Source organism: Macrobrachium rosenbergii, chromosome 9, assembly GCF_040412425.1.
Source record: "Macrobrachium rosenbergii isolate ZJJX-2024 chromosome 9, ASM4041242v1, whole genome shotgun sequence".
NCBI lineage: Eukaryota > Metazoa > Arthropoda > Malacostraca > Decapoda > Palaemonidae > Macrobrachium > Macrobrachium rosenbergii.
This window is the reverse complement of record NC_089749.1, coordinates 41,209,549-41,226,982: the sequence shown is the minus strand read 5'-3', so window position 1 is coordinate 41,226,982 and position 17,434 is coordinate 41,209,549. Positions and strand designations below refer to the sequence as shown.

General features: G+C 39.7%; 1 protein-coding gene across 1 annotated transcript in view; it reads left to right on the top strand.

The window, feature by feature from the left end:
* Had1 (beta Hydroxy acid dehydrogenase 1) overlaps positions 1-14,376 on the top strand; it is a 96,318-nt gene extending 81,942 nt beyond the window's left edge. The window contains exons 8-9 of the mRNA XM_067108945.1: positions 2,003-2,145; positions 13,258-14,376. Coding sequence (XP_066965046.1) covers positions 2,003-2,145; positions 13,258-13,329 — 215 coding nt within the window. The 3' untranslated portion in view covers positions 13,330-14,376. The remainder of the gene's footprint in view (positions 1-2,002; positions 2,146-13,257) is intronic.
* The last annotated feature ends 3,058 nt before the right edge of the window (positions 14,377-17,434 follow it).

Sequence of the window (17,434 nt, the reverse complement as noted above, 5' to 3'; positions counted from 1 at the left end):
TAATACTTTGGAAGCATGATTAGGGTCATATTTAGTACTTAAACTCTGGAAATAAACATTTATTGGCATTTTTAAGACCGTACCAAACTTCCGCGAAAATTCACCTTGCACGAGGGGCTCCGGAACCTAACCTCGCGTAATTTCGAGGTATGACTGTATTTAGTAGGCTCCAAATCTTATCTGTCTGGTGCAGGATTTGCTGCATTGTCATCGAATGAAACGAGCCAGTTCTCTTCACTCAGTAACACTTGTTCTACTTTTGATAACACTTTTGATAACAAATGTGGCATTAGCTGGCAGGACTATGTACATAGGGGATTATTTAGGGGTGATTTCTGTTATCTGGGATTTTCTGTGGTCTGGCAGTGGCCTGGTCCCAAGGATGCCAGTTTTAAGTTGTTGGACTGTATACACTGCATAAGTACACCTTAGAAGAAATATAACCCCTTCTTTTCCCTTTCTCATAAATTGACACAATTTGGAAAGTAGGTAGCATACCTGTGTTTATCAACAGCCTACCATGTTTTTATCACCTTTAACATATTTTTCATACAGTAACATTCTTATCAGTTTTTACCAAATTGCGTTACTATATACAAGATACCAAATGTGTATGGGTGAAGTATTGGCCTAGAGTGGGTATTACACTTACAGTATCCATTTGCATAAGTCAAATAAGCTATTACAGCTGTATGTAAGATAAAGGCAATGGCAATGAAACAGATATCTTACTTGCTGAAACCATTTATACTGTATTATTATCATGTTGTATCATCATATAAAAAACTGATCATCTGCCACATGCATTTAAGTAGGCTAGGCTAATGTTTACGTGGTCAGAATCAGCTGATTGAGGCATACTACTACTGAAATAATTAGAATAATCATTTTTTAGTTGATAAAAGAATTGGATTATTACTGGAATTAATATTTTCGTAAATCAGTGATAAATGGGTATACAAAGGTAAACTAACAAACTTTTATGTTAAAATAAAATCACCCAAAATCGCAAAACAGCTGTATCCCGATTCATTGGTTTATGTCAGACTTGATGTTGTTTATGTCAGTTCTTTGGGAAGTGGTGATCATGCAATATAGTAAGTGGTTGTTAATTATAAGATTTGATTATGAATTGTTACAGTAACCATAAGTTTGGTAGTCTTGTTTGAAAGCCTAGTCTAGTACAATCTACCAAAAATGAAATTCACTCTACAAGCATATGATCCACCAAAAATTAAATTTGCTCCATGAGCTTAGCATAGTACAGTATCATCTACAAAAATGAAATTCTTTCAGTAAGTAAAGACTATTTTTAATTTTTACTTGCATTTATTTAACAAGATGGGATTGCTGAGGAAAAGAGGTCAGCCTAATGTTATCTAGGTTATCAAAAATGCAATTCGCATGACACACAAGATATATGATGAAATCATGTTAGGGGATGAAATACAAATTACTTTGAATTTGGTATTTTTCATAGTATACAAACCAGAGCCTTTTGTCTTAATCCCACCTCAATTGCCCCACTTTGTTCCTGTGGCTAAATGAATGAGTGTGTGATGATGTAGGTGAGAGAGGAATATTCTCCCACTCACCCACCATAAGCACCAGTTCAGTGACCTTGTTACAAACTTCAACAACCCTTCCCAGTTCACTCGGAAGGGTACTTCTAAGTAAAAGGCTCTGGTTTGTATACGTAGGAAAAATAAAAAAGTAAAAAGTTTATTACATTGTTTTAGTAAAGGCAAATTTTCCATTTTACATATACAGTACTATAATGCACTTCATTTGGGTAGTACTCTGTACACTCACTTAGAAGAAAGATTTTCTACAATTTTTATTTTGAAATCCTGAAAATCTTTGAGGGTGTGAAAAACCATAGTAATAGCCCCTTTTTTAAACGGACTTATTAATTATCCCAATTACTATATTTGCAAAGACAAGAACCTGAAAGGCATTAATATTTATTAAATTCTGATGTTCTTTATTTGCCTATCATTAGGAATGGAAGATTACATGGACCGCTATGGATCAACAATAAACAATATCTCAAAACTATTAGGGCCGACTCCATCATGGAAGAAAGAGGACTCCAAAATACTGTGTTCTCAGTTGGAAAGTTGGTTGCCCACAGAGAAACTTCAGGTAAGATATGGTTTATTCTAATTGCAAGAGATGTACTTAGTTTAATAGTGAGAGAGTTGGAATATGAGGGTGGCAGTATATATCTGTATTAGAAATAAGAATTAAGGAGAAGACCATTGAATTGTAAAATTTTTTATGTGTAGAGGTAATTCAGATGATGTAGAAATTAAGTAAAAAATTATTAAACATATGGAACATAGAATACTCAACTTTGTGACCTTGAAGGTAAGTGTAGGAGTTGAGTTCATGACTGGGAGCATATAAAAGTGTGGAACCCACAATTTAGGTTTATTGAATTTGTTTTTAAAATATTACATGAAATTAAAATACTAAGTATAAAAATAAGCAAAAGATAATGCAAAAGTTACAAATGTATAAAGATCATAAAACATTTACATTTTTGTCTGAGGATACAAACCCTCATCTTTTATGCAGATATTTCTCTGATACATTTGGGACCATTCTAAACTTGAAAACAAGGTTTTACATTTGGTGGCCTCCATTGTGCAGGTTTGTGGGTAACTGCTGACGGACACAGTAAGCATAGCATCAGTGGTGCCTCAAGAAGACATCTTACCTGCATTCTTATCATGGCTGTGGTTGAAGCTTTAGTTTCTGTAATTTCTTACTTAAATGGTTTGTGATGAACTTTTCTGTCATTATTATTATTATATTCGGTAGATGAAACCTATTCATATGAAACAAGCCCACAGAGGCCATTGAGTTGAAATTCAAGCTTCCAAAGAATATGGTGTTCATTAGGAAGAAGTAAGAGGAAGTAAAGGGAAATACAGAAAGGAGATCCCACGTATTAAAAAAGAAAAAAGATAAACAAATAAATAGATAAATAGATGAAAATTAATTAAAATGCAAGAAGAATAGTATTAGGGGAGTAATGCATTGCATTTTTGCTTGAACTTCTGAAGTTTCAATTGCATGACACCATTTGGGAGGCTGTTACAACAGTGAGGAATATAGGACCTCTGGAACCGAGAAGTTCGACAGCAAGACACATTTACTGCATGTTGGTGCTGCTGTTCAGCGAATCTGGTTGTTCTCAGCAGTTGAAGGGGATCAGGGATCAGTTGTGAATGTGTAAGATCTCTGTTGAAACGTAACTTATGAAAAAATGACAAACAAGAGACCATCTGTTGATGGTCCAAGTCGTAACTGCTACTACTAGGAAACAGAAACTTACCACCAGGAACCACTCTATCTAAAAGATATAAATCTCTGGCAGAAACAGACATCCACACCAGAGAACAGTATTCCAGTAAAGGGACTACAAGTGATTTAAAACAGGTTGCATTGATTTTATCACTGTTATAAATATTGTATACGAGGCCTTAAAAACAATACCTAACTTTCGTGCAGCATTTGCTGAAACTTTTATCAAATGTTTCTCAAAAGTTCGATGCAAGTCAAAAGTTACATCTAGAATAGTTAAAGCTTCAGACTCAATCCTCAGTCAGCAAAGTTCCATCCACCTGAAGGGGAGGATGGGATTGGAAATCTGCATGAGGGTCTGCTAATCAGTAGTATTTTCGTTTTAGTGGAGTTCAACCTCATACCCCACCGACTACACCATTCCCTGATCTGGCCCATGTTCCGATTGAGGCTGAGGGCAGCTTTATTTCTCATAAGTGGAGACTTTACTACAACCACAAGTGTTGCATCATTGTCATATTGAACAATCTTGCTTACCAGGCCAACAACCATATCACTTGTATACACTAAAAATAACAGTGGACCAAGAACACTGCCCTGGGGAACTCCAGACACAATAGGTCTTGGTTCACTGAAGATCCTGTCCACAGCAGCTTGCTGCTGCCTACCTGTAAGGAAATCTTTAAGTAATCCTAGAACATACCTACCCACTCCAAGACTTTGAAGTTTATAAAGTAAGTGCCTTGTGATTTACTAAAACGAAAATAGGACTAAAATCTATTTGGATTACTCTGCACTCAAAACCCTTATCAAGGTTCCCTCGCAAATGGTGATCAAGTCTAAAAGAGCATCACAGGCACCTAACTACTTCCTGTATTCATGTATTGACTGTCAGCTAATAATCCTTTAGATTCTACATACATAAATAGTGGCTTGAAAATAAGTTTTTCAGCAACTATGGAGAGCACAGGGAGAACAGAAATTGGTCTGTAGTTACTGTAGTCTGCAGATATGCATTAGTTGGTAATTTGTGATTAGTTGGTAGTTTGTGTTGGGAATGATGGTGACAGAATTATTTTCTCCTTGTAAGGGTGATCAATTCAGATGCCCTTTTTCTGATAGATTACATCCACCACTGACCCTTAATTTTTATGTTTGGCATGCAGAGGCCAAAAGTGTTTAAGGTTTCCGACTTGAACTGACTGTGCTTCTTGGTCTCCTTTCCCGTGGGAGAGATATGGTTTTAAATGGAGGAAGGTGACAAGGGTATCTATGGTGTCTCATGAGACAATACTCTGCTGAGATTTCCTTTTCACATATCCATGCCTGCTATAGCCTCTATCCCTTGACCTATTGTAGAAGCTACCCTACCCCCTCCACAGTGTGTAGGATAGAGCACGTTTAGGAGCACCAACTTGAGTGTTTGAAGCATTCTTAGGTTTGGTAATCTCCTCTTGTCTGTATTGGCTCTTGGTTCTTCAACCTGCTTCTGCACTCCAGAGACAAACTTCAGGGAACAAAGGAATTGTTGAAGGCCATGTTCCATAAATTGGACATTCATGATAAGCCCTCTTTGTTCACTTTGATAGAACCTTTGATGAAGGCCAAGCCATCTAACCCAGAAACAGCATATTAAGGCCCAATTTTTTTGTTTGTTTTGCCTTGGGAAGCAGTAGCTGAGAGTTGTGTTTTGCCTACATTGCTTCATCGCTCCTATTCCAGGCCCTTCTTGGATGTGTGCTTTGTCTGTGGACATTAGAGAGGAGATGGAGGTGACTCACGTGTGAGGAAGGTGTAAGAAACTTGCAAGAGTGATCATTTTCTAATTTTAATTTCAAGTTTACAAAATGACCTGGCTAAACATTTTCGTTATTAGAATATTCATGAAGTTGACTGGGAAATATATCACTTATGCACATGACAGAGCCCTCTCTTTGAAAATCTAAAAGATCACAGTGAAATTAATAATTTTATTACAAAATATAGCGAGGGGATCTATGAGAATCTCTGGGCGCCCGGGAGTGCTGTCCCACCCTGGTCGCTACTTTGGGTTACCAACCTCCTGGCCTATCCTTCCCCCTTCCTTTTTACGCCGACTGTTTCCCTTCGTGGTGCTTCGTACATGTTCGCACCTCACTGTTGGGATCTCATACAAGGCCAGTTAGCGTTTTCCACCTAACTGTCTTCTGTTTCATTTACTGGCGTTCCCCCTCCATTTTGCTACTACCTGTTCGGTGTTTCGTTATCTTGTTGGGCGCTCTCCTTGCTTACTGCTCGCGCGATTTTAGTGTTTAGCGGTCGCGTTTATTCCCCACCGCTATCACGCCGTTCAGGATATCCTCCTACGGGGTTTTCCTCTCTTGGCTCTGAGTGCTCCTACTTCCGAACAGTTCATAACCTTCCCACTTTGTTTGTTTCCTTCACATATTGTTCAAACATGATCGCTTCGGAATGTTCCGTTGACTCTGTTTTTATGTCTATGAGTTTTGTCCTGTTAGCCCGGTTTTCTCTCCGGTTTTCTCCGGGGGTTTTCCTGGTCTGACTAGGCTAAGTCGCTGCTACGGTACTCTGCTCCGGCATCCGTTCCAGCATGCCCATTTCTCATACATTTTCAGCTGGTTTTGTTGAGTGCAGGAATGCTCCGCTATCCTGCAACAAGCCAGCGATCACGGAGTCTATAGTTCCCATTCCGGTGCGCAGTCTGTTTTGGAGAATTTATAGTTTGGCACGGAAGTTTATGAAGTACGCTATGCTCTCCCCGAGCAGACTTCTTGATGAACCCGTAGGTTTTATATATACCTGTCGGTTTCGTCTCCGCCAAACTCCGCCTCATGTGACTTATTCTTGGCTCGGAAGGTTGTAAAGTACGCTATGCTCTCTCCAAGCAGGCTACTTGATGAATCCGTAGGTTTTATTTACACCAGTCGGTTTTATCTCCGCCAAACGCTGCCTCATTTGGCTTATTATTAGTCGTTTGGCACCCAGCAGGTTGCGTTATGCGCTATGCTCTCCCGAGCAGGCTACCTGATGAATCCGTAGGTTTCATATACACCTGTCGGTTTTACCTCCGCCAAGCTCCGCTCATGTGGCTTATTAATAGTCGCTCTTTCGGTGATAAATCGGTAGGTTTCACATATACGCCTATCGATTTCCCTCCGCCAAACTCCGTCTCCGGCGAGATTCTCGATAAATCGGTAGGTTTCATATAAACCTATCGGTTCTCCGCCCTCATGTGGCTTTTTTAATAGTTGCTCTTTGGTGTTTTGGGCTCTCTCCGGCGAGATTCTCGGTGGATCGGTAGGTTTCATATACGCCTATCGATTTCCTCTGCCAAACTCCGTCTCTGGGTGAGATTCTCGATAAATCGGTAGGTTTCATATACACCTATCGGTTTTTCCTTCGCCAAACTCCGTCTCATATGACTTATTAATAGTTGCTCCTCCGGTGTTTGGGGTCCTAATTTTTCCCCTCCTGGAGGCCGGCCGTAAGTCTCGTAACTCTTTGCTTCAAGTTAACTGTTTACAGAGAGTTTTCTGAAGACGTTGCGGCCTTCTGTCCCGTTCTCGAACCTGTGAACATCATCCCGGAGCGATAAGTAGGTGCGAGAATAATTGAGGCAAACCTTTTTCCGCTTAGCTCGGAATTAGGTGAGGCAAACTTTTCCTTTAGGGGATTGTTAGCTTCTCATCCCTTTTCGACGGTTCCTGGTCTACCGTCCCTAAGGTGAAATCAGTTAAAAGAACCTTTTTAAACCAAGAAGACCCGCTCCGGGGCACCCTCGAGGATGTCTCGGATCTCTAATCCGGTGCCGTCACGAGTTTGGCCTCGTCTTCTGGAAAGGGACACGGCCCAAGCAAAGCAAGGTGGTTACCCCCTCCTTCCTTTGTTGAAGACTCTTTTTACGGGTCTCCTTATAAGGAGCTCGATTTGAGGGTCATTGTCAACCTATCAAACTGTCTATCTACCTCATAGTCCGTGCCTTCCCTTTCCCAGGAGCTTAAATCCCAAGAGATTAATCTCAAGACTCATTGTCAATGGATCACCTGTTAAATCCTGCTCCGTTCGAATTCTATCGTTCGGACACCTCCACCTCTTTTCCCCTCCAGTCTGGGAACCTTGGCGCCTAACCCTTTTGCTTCCCAGCATGAAGGCACCCTCCTATCGGGGGTGTGGGCACATGGAGGTTGGTGGAAGGGCATTTCTTCCCTTCCGGCCTGGTATCCCCTTATCCAGGTTTTGCCAGACTGTCAGAAGGAGCATGGCATCTGTCTGGCAGGATCCCTAAGTGGGCCCTCATCTTCGCTAGTGGCTGGGCACATCGTCTCCGTTGAGAACTCTAACGTGCAGTGGCTACCTTTACTATCTATTTTCATTATATGAATTTTGCTTAACTTACCGAGTATATGGGATAGAAATCACCTCTAGCGTTTAACCCACTATTTAAATCACTCGAAGCCATGAAATTTTCTGCGGTGGCTGTGGGAGTGTCATCTCCTCATTTTAATTATCCTTATCCTTTTCCTTCCCCGCCCGCCTGCCTCATTTATTTCTCTACCTGCCTTTCTGGATCGATCATGCCTCGCTGCCTTGCTCCTCATACTCGATACTGTTATACCTGATTATTGCTTGTCTTGTGATTTGGATTTGATATGTTGTGGATTTAGATTTAGTCAGAGGTACTGAAGCGGTTTTTATTTTGCATGTACCACATATATTTTTGTCTTTCAATTGTATCTCACTGCTTTTAGGTTTAAGTTTGTAATTACTGGTTATTCTAATGAATTATAGGGGCCTTTTTATTTTCCCCTATTGTACTATATGTTAGTGTTTCTACCTTGTTCATAGGTTAAGTTTGCTATTTCATTGTACCCTTTTGATGTGAGGTGTATTATGTCACCAGTATTTACCTATAGTTAAGCCCAATTTTCATTGTTGAGATATTTTTATTAAATCTATTTTTCCATAGCATGTGTGTCTTTCCAGTTACCTTTTGTATTCTGTTATAGCTTTGCAGTCTTGGCATGATTCTCTGACACTATTTCACCGGGTGACACGGGCCGAGCTCAGAAAAGGGATTTTGACAAAGGAAAAATCTATTTCTGAGGAGGCCCTGTCACCTGGTGACCCCCTAGAATATTTTGAGGTACAGGTTCGCCCCCCCTACTGGCTCATGCCAAGCCTGGGGATGGTGCTAGTCTGGAATGGAATGAGTTCAGATGGCTCTGGAGTTGCCGCGTGGCGGGCTGGGGAGCGTGGGCGCTGGTACGGCCCCTCACTCTTCTCGGGGATATTGACATAGGGATGTCTATAGAGTGCGGCTCTGTGGTTGTGATTCCTTCACTCACCCTTGGTTATACCGAGCGTCTTCATTAGAAGACGATCTGGGGGTAGTAACTCCAGCATTCCTGAAAGCTTTTTCTCTGGTATATTTAGCATATTTATACCTAGAAATTCGAGTTAGTAATGGAATTTCACCGGGTGACACGGGGCCAAGCTCAGAAAAAGGATTTTGACAAAGGAAAAATCTATTTCTGGGGAGGGGCCCGTGTCACCCGGTGACCCACACGTTTTCATTCTCTCCCTCCCATGATAAACATCATTCTAGTGGGGTGGGTGCTAACATGGAATGCGGCTAGTGTTGCCTTGTGTACAGTCCGCGGGTAGTGCATGGGCTTGTATCGGCACCTCTCTCGTTGGGACTTTTGACATTGGGAATCTTTATAGGGCAGGGTCCCGTGGTTGTGACATTCTCACCCTTTACCATATACGACTCCATTTCTTGGAGCTCGCTCTTGGGGTAGTAACCCCAGCTTTACATTTAGCTTTTCTCTGGTATCTAGCAACGGAATTACCTAGAAATAAGTGCTGAATGGATTATTTCACTGGGTGACACGGGCCCCTCCCCAGAAATAGATTTTTCCTTCGTCAAAATCCTTTTTATCACAAATACCACAGATTAACCCATACCCCATTCCAAACCACATTCTGACAAACAAAGTACCAGGTTGGTTTAATACTGATACAGAATTAATGAAACAAAAACTTTCATCTGGAAAAAGATTAGGCAATCTAAACAAAAAGTTCAACAAAACTGATAAGTCACAACATTTTCAAGCAGACATTAACAATTATTATAATATTGATAGAAATGGTACACTAAGTCCAATATACAAACTTTTCAAAGTTTAGAAAAATTGTGCAAGAAGGAATAGTATCATGGAGACTATGTATGAGACGTTTCCACCAATAAGCCTATACAAAAATTATGGCAAAAATTCAAGAAAACGGATGAAATGGTCGTCAAAAATGATGGAAATGATTCTTGACCCTGAAGAACTAAGTAACATTAGAGAAAATTTGCCAACGTAAGGGCAACAAAAATCTAGATGAACATTTTTGTAAGATAAAAACTAGATCTGAATCAAACCCACATTTTTAAATGACAGATGATATATATTAGAATATGCCCTTCCAAATTATAAAGATCTATTTTTGTGGATCAGAATTTTTCCTTTAGAATGGCATAATGTCATAATTATTTTGATATCTAAACCAGGAGAAGACCCAAGTAATGTAAATACTTACAATTCAATTTCCCTAAAAAGTTGTTTATGCAGATTGTTAGAGAAAATGGTAAATTCACTACTCGTTTGGCACATAATAAGAAAATAAGATGATGATGTCTACCCAGTGTGGATCACAGCATGAAAGATCTACTCTAGATTCACTAGCCCATGTGGAAGAGCACATCTGTATAGGATTTGAAGTTAAACAAATCACAGTAGCTGTTTTTGCTGATATCTTGAAAGCATATACCACTTGTAGATAATAAGTTTTACAAGAATTACAAAAAATGATCTAGTAAATGGTCACCAACGAGTTTATGTTGAAAAACTTTCTTACAGACAATATCTTTCAAGTATGAAATAATGGTGCTTTCTCACTTGAAAATGGAGTTCCACATGGAATTGTTCTTATTAGCACTCTGGACTTAAGCAGTACTAGTTAAAATAAAAATAATATTTACATGGATGACTTTGCTATATACTACATAGCATCGAATATGAGGCATGCTGAATGTATCATCAGTAATGCCACAGTAAAAACAGACACATGAGCCTCCTTAGTAGGTTTATAGTTCTCTAGAGGAAAAAACAATACAGTTATGATGTATAAAAATGTGGAAAAACAGAAATTTATGTAAGTTTAGACATCATCATTCACCCATATATCAGACAGCAAAGTTCTTTGGCATAATATTTTACATACATTTAAGCTGGGAGGTACATATACTGTAGCCTATCTTCTTTCTCAGCATCTTTTTCCACTTCTGTGTGGTGTTGATGTTTCTGACAGTTTTCCTCCACCTGGCTCAGTGAAACACATTGCCCCTTGACAATTGTTTGTCTCTCAAATCTTCTTTAACAACAACCATCCAACTTCGCTTTGGTCTTCCTCTTGCTCTCCCACCAGGCACCTCCATCCGTATCACTCTCCTCCCTACATATATCTCATCCCTTCTCATCACATGGCCATACCACTGCAGACTTCTCTCCTTGGCCTTCTTTGATAGTTCTATGACTTTAGTAGTTTTGTATTATTCTTTCATTCTTGATCCTGTCCATTTTTGTCACTCCATATGTCCACCTATGCATTTTCATCTCTACTGCATCCAATTTCTTCTCTTGCCTTCTCTTTACTGGCCATGTTTCAGCTCCATATATCGAAGCTGGTCTAACTACTGTCTTATGCACTCTTCCTTTAACCTTTATGTTGATTCTGCGGTCACACAAGACACCTGACATCTTTCTACAATTTTTCTATCCAGCTTGCACTGTGTTATTTCTTCATCCAAATTTCCATCACTCACTGCTTTTGAACCAAGATACCTAAATTTTTGTACTCAGTTTAACCTTGTCCCTTCCATACTAATCTGAGAGTCTTGATCCGCATTGAACTTAAGTATTCAGTCTTCTTTCTGCTGATCTTTAATCCTCTGTCTTCCAGTACTATCTTCCTCCATTACTCTAGTTTTGATTCCACTGCCCCTCTGTTGGTGCTGCATATCACAATATCATTAACAAACAGCTTGCACCAGGTGGGATTGATCTCTTATTCCCTGAGATAAGACATCCATAATCAGGTCAAAAAGATCTGGACTTGAAGCAGATCCCTGATGTAAACCAACTCTTACTGGTATCCATTCAGTTAACCTGACACTGCTTCTACCTGTGTTTTTCACCATACCTATCTTGGACCAACCTCACATACTTCTCCAGTGTTCCCTTTGCTCGCATGCACCTCCAAACCTCTTGGTATGCAACTTTATCATATGCCTTTTCCAGATCCATGAATAGTATGTGCAGTCCTTTTTGCTTTTCCTGGTGTTTTTCCATCATCAGTCAAAGGGCAAAAACTGCATTTCTTGTTCCTCCTCCTTTCTTCACTTTCAGATGTTCCTAAAAGGATTGGATGTATTTCTGGAATTATTATTTTTATTTTTGTACGTAAATGTAGAATGGTTATAGAAAAGGAAACTAACATACTGCACTTTGTTGAACTAAAATCCCCCCAAATTGCAAAACACCTGTTTCCTGATTCATTTGTCTATTTTAGGCTCGATGTTGTTTATGTCATTTCTTTGGTAAATGGCTGTTAATTGCAGTATAAGAGATGGTTATGAATTGTTACGTAAGCCATAAGTTTGGTAATCTTGTTTGAAACCCTAGCCTAGTACAGTCTGCCGAAAATGAAATTCGTTTGGTAGGTAAAGACTATCATGGAAACTGTTTGTGTGAAACACCTTGAATTTACATCTTTAGTACATATGGCATTTCTCAATGATGACTGACCAAAGCAAATTTGTTTTAAGAACGCTACCAAGAAGTAGTTGACCATTTTCTGTTATACTGGAATTAATGATTTGTCATGTTCCCTCATAGTTTCACAGAAGCTTTACTTGCATGCCTGTGTGTGGGTTTACATCTTCATGTAACATTTCCTCAATGTTAATGTTACTGTCTCTACATGGTTTGTGCATTTGTGTGTTTTTCTCAGTGCGGTATTAAGTATGCCATTTTTCTTTTTTAGTGTGCTTGATTTACTGTACAGTATTTCATTTCAAGTTTAGTTGACTAAGTATGATTTTCACACATATAACAGTACTGTACATGAGAGAATATTTTATCACTGGATATTCTCTCTCTCTCTCTCTCTCTCTCTCTCTCTCTCTCTCTCTCTCTCTCTCTCTCTCTCTCTCTCTCTCTCTCTCTCTCTCTCTCTCTCATACTCTATGCACATGATTGTGTTTATGTTTTGGGTTGTAAAAATAAAAAAAATTAGAAAATATAGTAAAAATACAAATGAAAATAGCATAAAATTTAAATAAAAAACCATAAACGTAACAACACAAAAGCTCAATCAAGTCAGATGTCTTCCTAGCCCTCTTCACCCATCCAACACTGCATCCCCACCCCCTCCCAGCCAGGGTAACTGCTCCCCAGCTCCACCCACCTCCCAAAGCAACCCTTTCTCTGAGTGAGTTCCTCTACACAGCCCTACTGCCCTTCTTCTCCCATGGCACCCAGGCCTACAGTGCACCCCCCACCTTGGAAACTTTTTGAGGCCTCTCCCACCCCTCAAAACCCTTTGTCAGTCTGTTTGAGTTTAAGCAGTGTTATCAACATTTTCCCGAGGCTGCACAGCATTGCCAATCACGAGAGAGTGGTTTTTAAAAATGTTTTTGAAATTTATGTGTCATATACCTGGTGCCTTAGTCCCTAGTCCAGGTGTGTTGGATAATGTTGAGTTCTGGATAAGGGTGATCCAGATAATTGAAGAATTACTGTAAAACTCTGTAGGTTGTATATCTAGGAATAAATGCAAATAATCTTGAAAAACGGCCATATTTTTTGGTTAATCCTTATTGACTTTACTCTTTTACAGGAGCGCCGTGAATGGAGGGATGTTAGGCTGATTGCTTTATACAAATTGAAGAGAGATATGAAGGACAACTGAGAAAATCACTGAAGATGCTTTCTTATAATTTTTCTATGTCATGCTTTGTCATTTTGTAAGTCACATATGGCATAAGCTTTGGGAGCATTTTAATTTTGTTGGAAATTCAGTTACTTTTTAATTTTTTCGTTTTTGGTGTTGCAGAAAAAGAAAATACAGCATACTGCTTTTGTTGCTTGTGGTTAAAGATATATATTTTCTAAGCTCTACTTTTTTGTTTGTTAAGCAAAATATTGTTCTGTGTTTTTGGGAGACTTATCTTTATAACATGATAATTGTTGAATACAGTAGACTTTCACAGTAGAGTTCATGACTTTCACAGTAGAGTTCATGTCATGAAGTCTATTACGGCTTGGGATGTCCAATAATGTCTAAGTGTCCATTATCAGGGAGAGTTTTCATGGGTGACTAAGCTAGGCTTTTTCTTGTTTTAGACTCCATTAACAAACTTGGAAGCATTAGTTAGGTTAGCAAAAGGAAACTATGATAGTCTGTATTTGTATAAAAACAAATGCATTTCACCAGATATAAAGTAAGCAAAGATTGTTGGTGATATAATGCAAAGGTTGATCACAAAACAAGCTTGTGTACACAGTATTCACAAATCATGTTTACAGTAAAAGTTGTCCTTTACTGTAAAGAGATATAAAAGAATTGCAGTCAAGTGATTGTAATATCACAGTTATAAGGAATGCCAAAGATGAATAGGAGTTAGTCACAAAGGTGCACGGGACAAAGATCCGTCACAGACAACTTAGTAAATATGCAGCACTAATAATATCCTTGTATCTCCCACATTACGCATTGCCACGTAGCATTGCATCCAATGCTTGCTTAATTCTGGCAGTGCTAAACTAGCGCTTAATCATGGCCATTTTATCCAGATCAGCCTAAAAAATGATCCAAAATAAAAAGCACTTTATGCCAAAAGAAATACAGTCTGTTAGTGCAAGTTTCTACTGTATCTCCTAGCTTTAAAGTACAATTCTATGGGTGAATGGGATTTTGATGTTTTGTTTTTAAGATAAATATATTTGTTTACATTTAGTATGATCATTTTGTCCCTTTGAGTGTGAACTGGTGGTATTTATATATTGGATTATCTTTGCTTACTTCACATCTGCCCATAAAAATGTTTTCCATCATCTTGCTATATGCTTGGCACAGTTTTTCTTTTCTAATTATTGCATTTCCATTCTTATTTAATCACTTGGCAGAGGCAGAACAGCAGATAGATAGTATTGCATTGAGAAGTGGTTGTCATCAACTAAAAGAACTTATCATACCAAATGAGACACTAACATAAGATTTAAATTTTTTGTAGGGTGGTACCACTTATAGTGCTGCCATAAAAAGGCAGAACACATTAACTCCAAAAATGCGATTTTCTCAAATTTGGTTTGTTCCAGCACAAATACAAACCCTCGGTCTTTACATATGGGGATAACTTTCAGTGAGCTAGAAATCCGGCCGTTAAACTTTTACAAGGTGGTTATGGTAACAGTTACTGATGGTAGGGGTGAAAGTACAGCCCACCAAGTCGGAGTATGTTCAGTTCTACACAATTTTCTGTTGGCTGCAGTCTGGTATAGACGTGCATTTCTTTCTCTGTCCTGCCGTTCAAGTATCTTTTCTGTGTTTGAATATATTGTTAATAATTTTTGTTTATACTTTGCATGTATTGATATATTAAAACATTTCAACATGTTTTTCTGTCTCTCACAAATGATATGGTTACTCATTCGTGCTATGTAGCCAATTGACTCATTTTAGCCTTTATAAGTTTTGGAGCCTTTCTCTTTATATATCATTTACTGATTTTTTCATATTTACACAAACCCAACACTTATCATCTTGGTGTTTGTTTTGTGTATTCTGTTTTCTTTATTCATATAACTGTGGTGAGTTGGAGGGATAGTGTCCAACTCTTGATGCCATCTGTTCTATTTTTAGACATTTCTGAACCTTGTTTGAGAACTTCCCTCTTCGACGTTCTTTTCCTCCTTGTTCTGAAATGCCTCTTCATGAACAATGTTTTTTATTTTCGACTACACAATTTCTTGGAATGTTGTAATGTATTAGTTTTTCAGATGTGTAAATTGAAAGGATTGAGACAAGGCGGGTTTTTATGTTTCCAGATGAGGGTTTATGAGGATACTTCTTGGCTAAACATAGCATGTTTCCCACCTCTCCCTCAACACAGGTTGATGTCGCGAGATCTTTGACAGTGCTTTTGGTCCCGACTTGCTCTCCAGGACCAGTAGGAATTCCTGTTCATGGTTCCTGTCTTGTTTCTTGCCCTGTCTTTGTGGGGGCCCAGTGTGAGTCGAAGGCTTGTCCCCTCTCTGTGAATGCCGTTCTTGGCCTCCTGAGCAGTGGAGGAATTTTGCCGAGAGGAAGCATCAGAGGAAGAAGGTGCCATCTTGGAAGGGATATTCTCCTCCTCCAATGGCCACTTCTCAGTCACCTTCTTGTTCCTTCTTCCAGTTGCTTTTTCTTCCTTGGAAGATTTTACCCCCTCCCATTCTTCCATAGCTTCGTCTTAGGAAGTTTCGGGTAAAGGGTCAGGAGATATTATCTCTCTGGCTGCCCCCTCCCCTCCCTGTGAGGGAGGAGGCAATGCCAACTTGTTCTATTTCAGGTTCGGAGGCTCAGAGATGGCTGGCATCTGGGCTTCTCCAGGCCTTCCAGGAGTACCAACCTACAGTGGCCTATTGTCCCATTTCCTGTCCTCTTGCTTTCCCATGTTGTCTGCCTTGACAGTTGCCTGCTGCTCCCCCCCTTGACTGTACCAGTGATGCCACATCAGCCTTTGGTGCGCCCTGACCGGTGTTTTGAGTAGGCGGCTGCAGCGGCTAACCCTGTGGCGGTATTCACACCCACAAACAACACAACACGCAACACTCACCCTGATCTTCGGTTGCTGGAGATGGATAAGGTCCACGATCGCCAATCACAGCACACATTTACGAAACAAAAAACTTAAACCGACCCTCCACCAACAACGAACCAACAAAAAAAGAAGAGACACATGAACCATTAATGTGGTCCCAAAAAAACAGACGAACTCCCGTTCACTTTCAGGTTGGACCTCAACTGCCCAAGACCTCCCCAAAAACGAAAAACTCCCGACAGACCGACAGACAGAGAGACATTTTTTAAAACCAACTCCAACAACCAACCACTCACAATGACAATTACACACTCTCTCTCTCTCTCTCTCTCTCTCTCTCTCACAAAACGTTGGGAAATGCTAAATAAAACAAATTTCTTCATCCCTCTATATTTCTCCCCCTTTTAGCATTTCCCAACCAACACCTTTCACACCCCCTTTCAAATCGCCTTACGCAACACCCACGGATGCTCACTAGCAGGTCCTCTAGATCGCGTTTTGGGCACACAATCATTCTCTCAGAATCATTCTCTCTTCTAGCAACATTCAAACTCACATCTTCTCCTCCATTCTCTCTCAGATTCACGCTATCTTCTTCACTATTACCACTCTCAATTTCATCCACAATCTCATCTATACCCTCTAACTCATTCCCAAATACCTCCCCCAATTCTTCAACTAACCCATCCCATTCCCTCATTGACCTTTCCAATTCTTGCAACGATTCATTCATGCTTTCAATCACTCGTCTATCACTGCTACGCTCTCTTACTCTTACACTCTCGCTCACCTCCAACCGTTCACCAACCCCTACACGTTCAGTCAACTCAGTTATATCAAACCGCATATACTATACGTTCTATCCATACCATCCCATTCATTTATTTTATTACACGCTTTATCACTCATTTTCACTTTGGCACTTACACCCCTATCACACAACTTACGATCATTCCGTTTATTTTACGTTCTTCCCTTTCTTACGTTTTCTGCCATACTCTATCAAAACAAATTGCTTCATGCACTTGTCAGTCTTTCCAGCAAAGCCCCCTCATGCAACAACCCCTCACGTACATGCATCACACGCACCGCTTGCATCCTGGAGGATCCACCCATTTGAACCCCTTCACACTCAGTTTTATTTATTCGCTGTCACAGTCACCCTCTTTCGTCTACATACACTTGATACATGCCCTTCCATTCCATTCGACA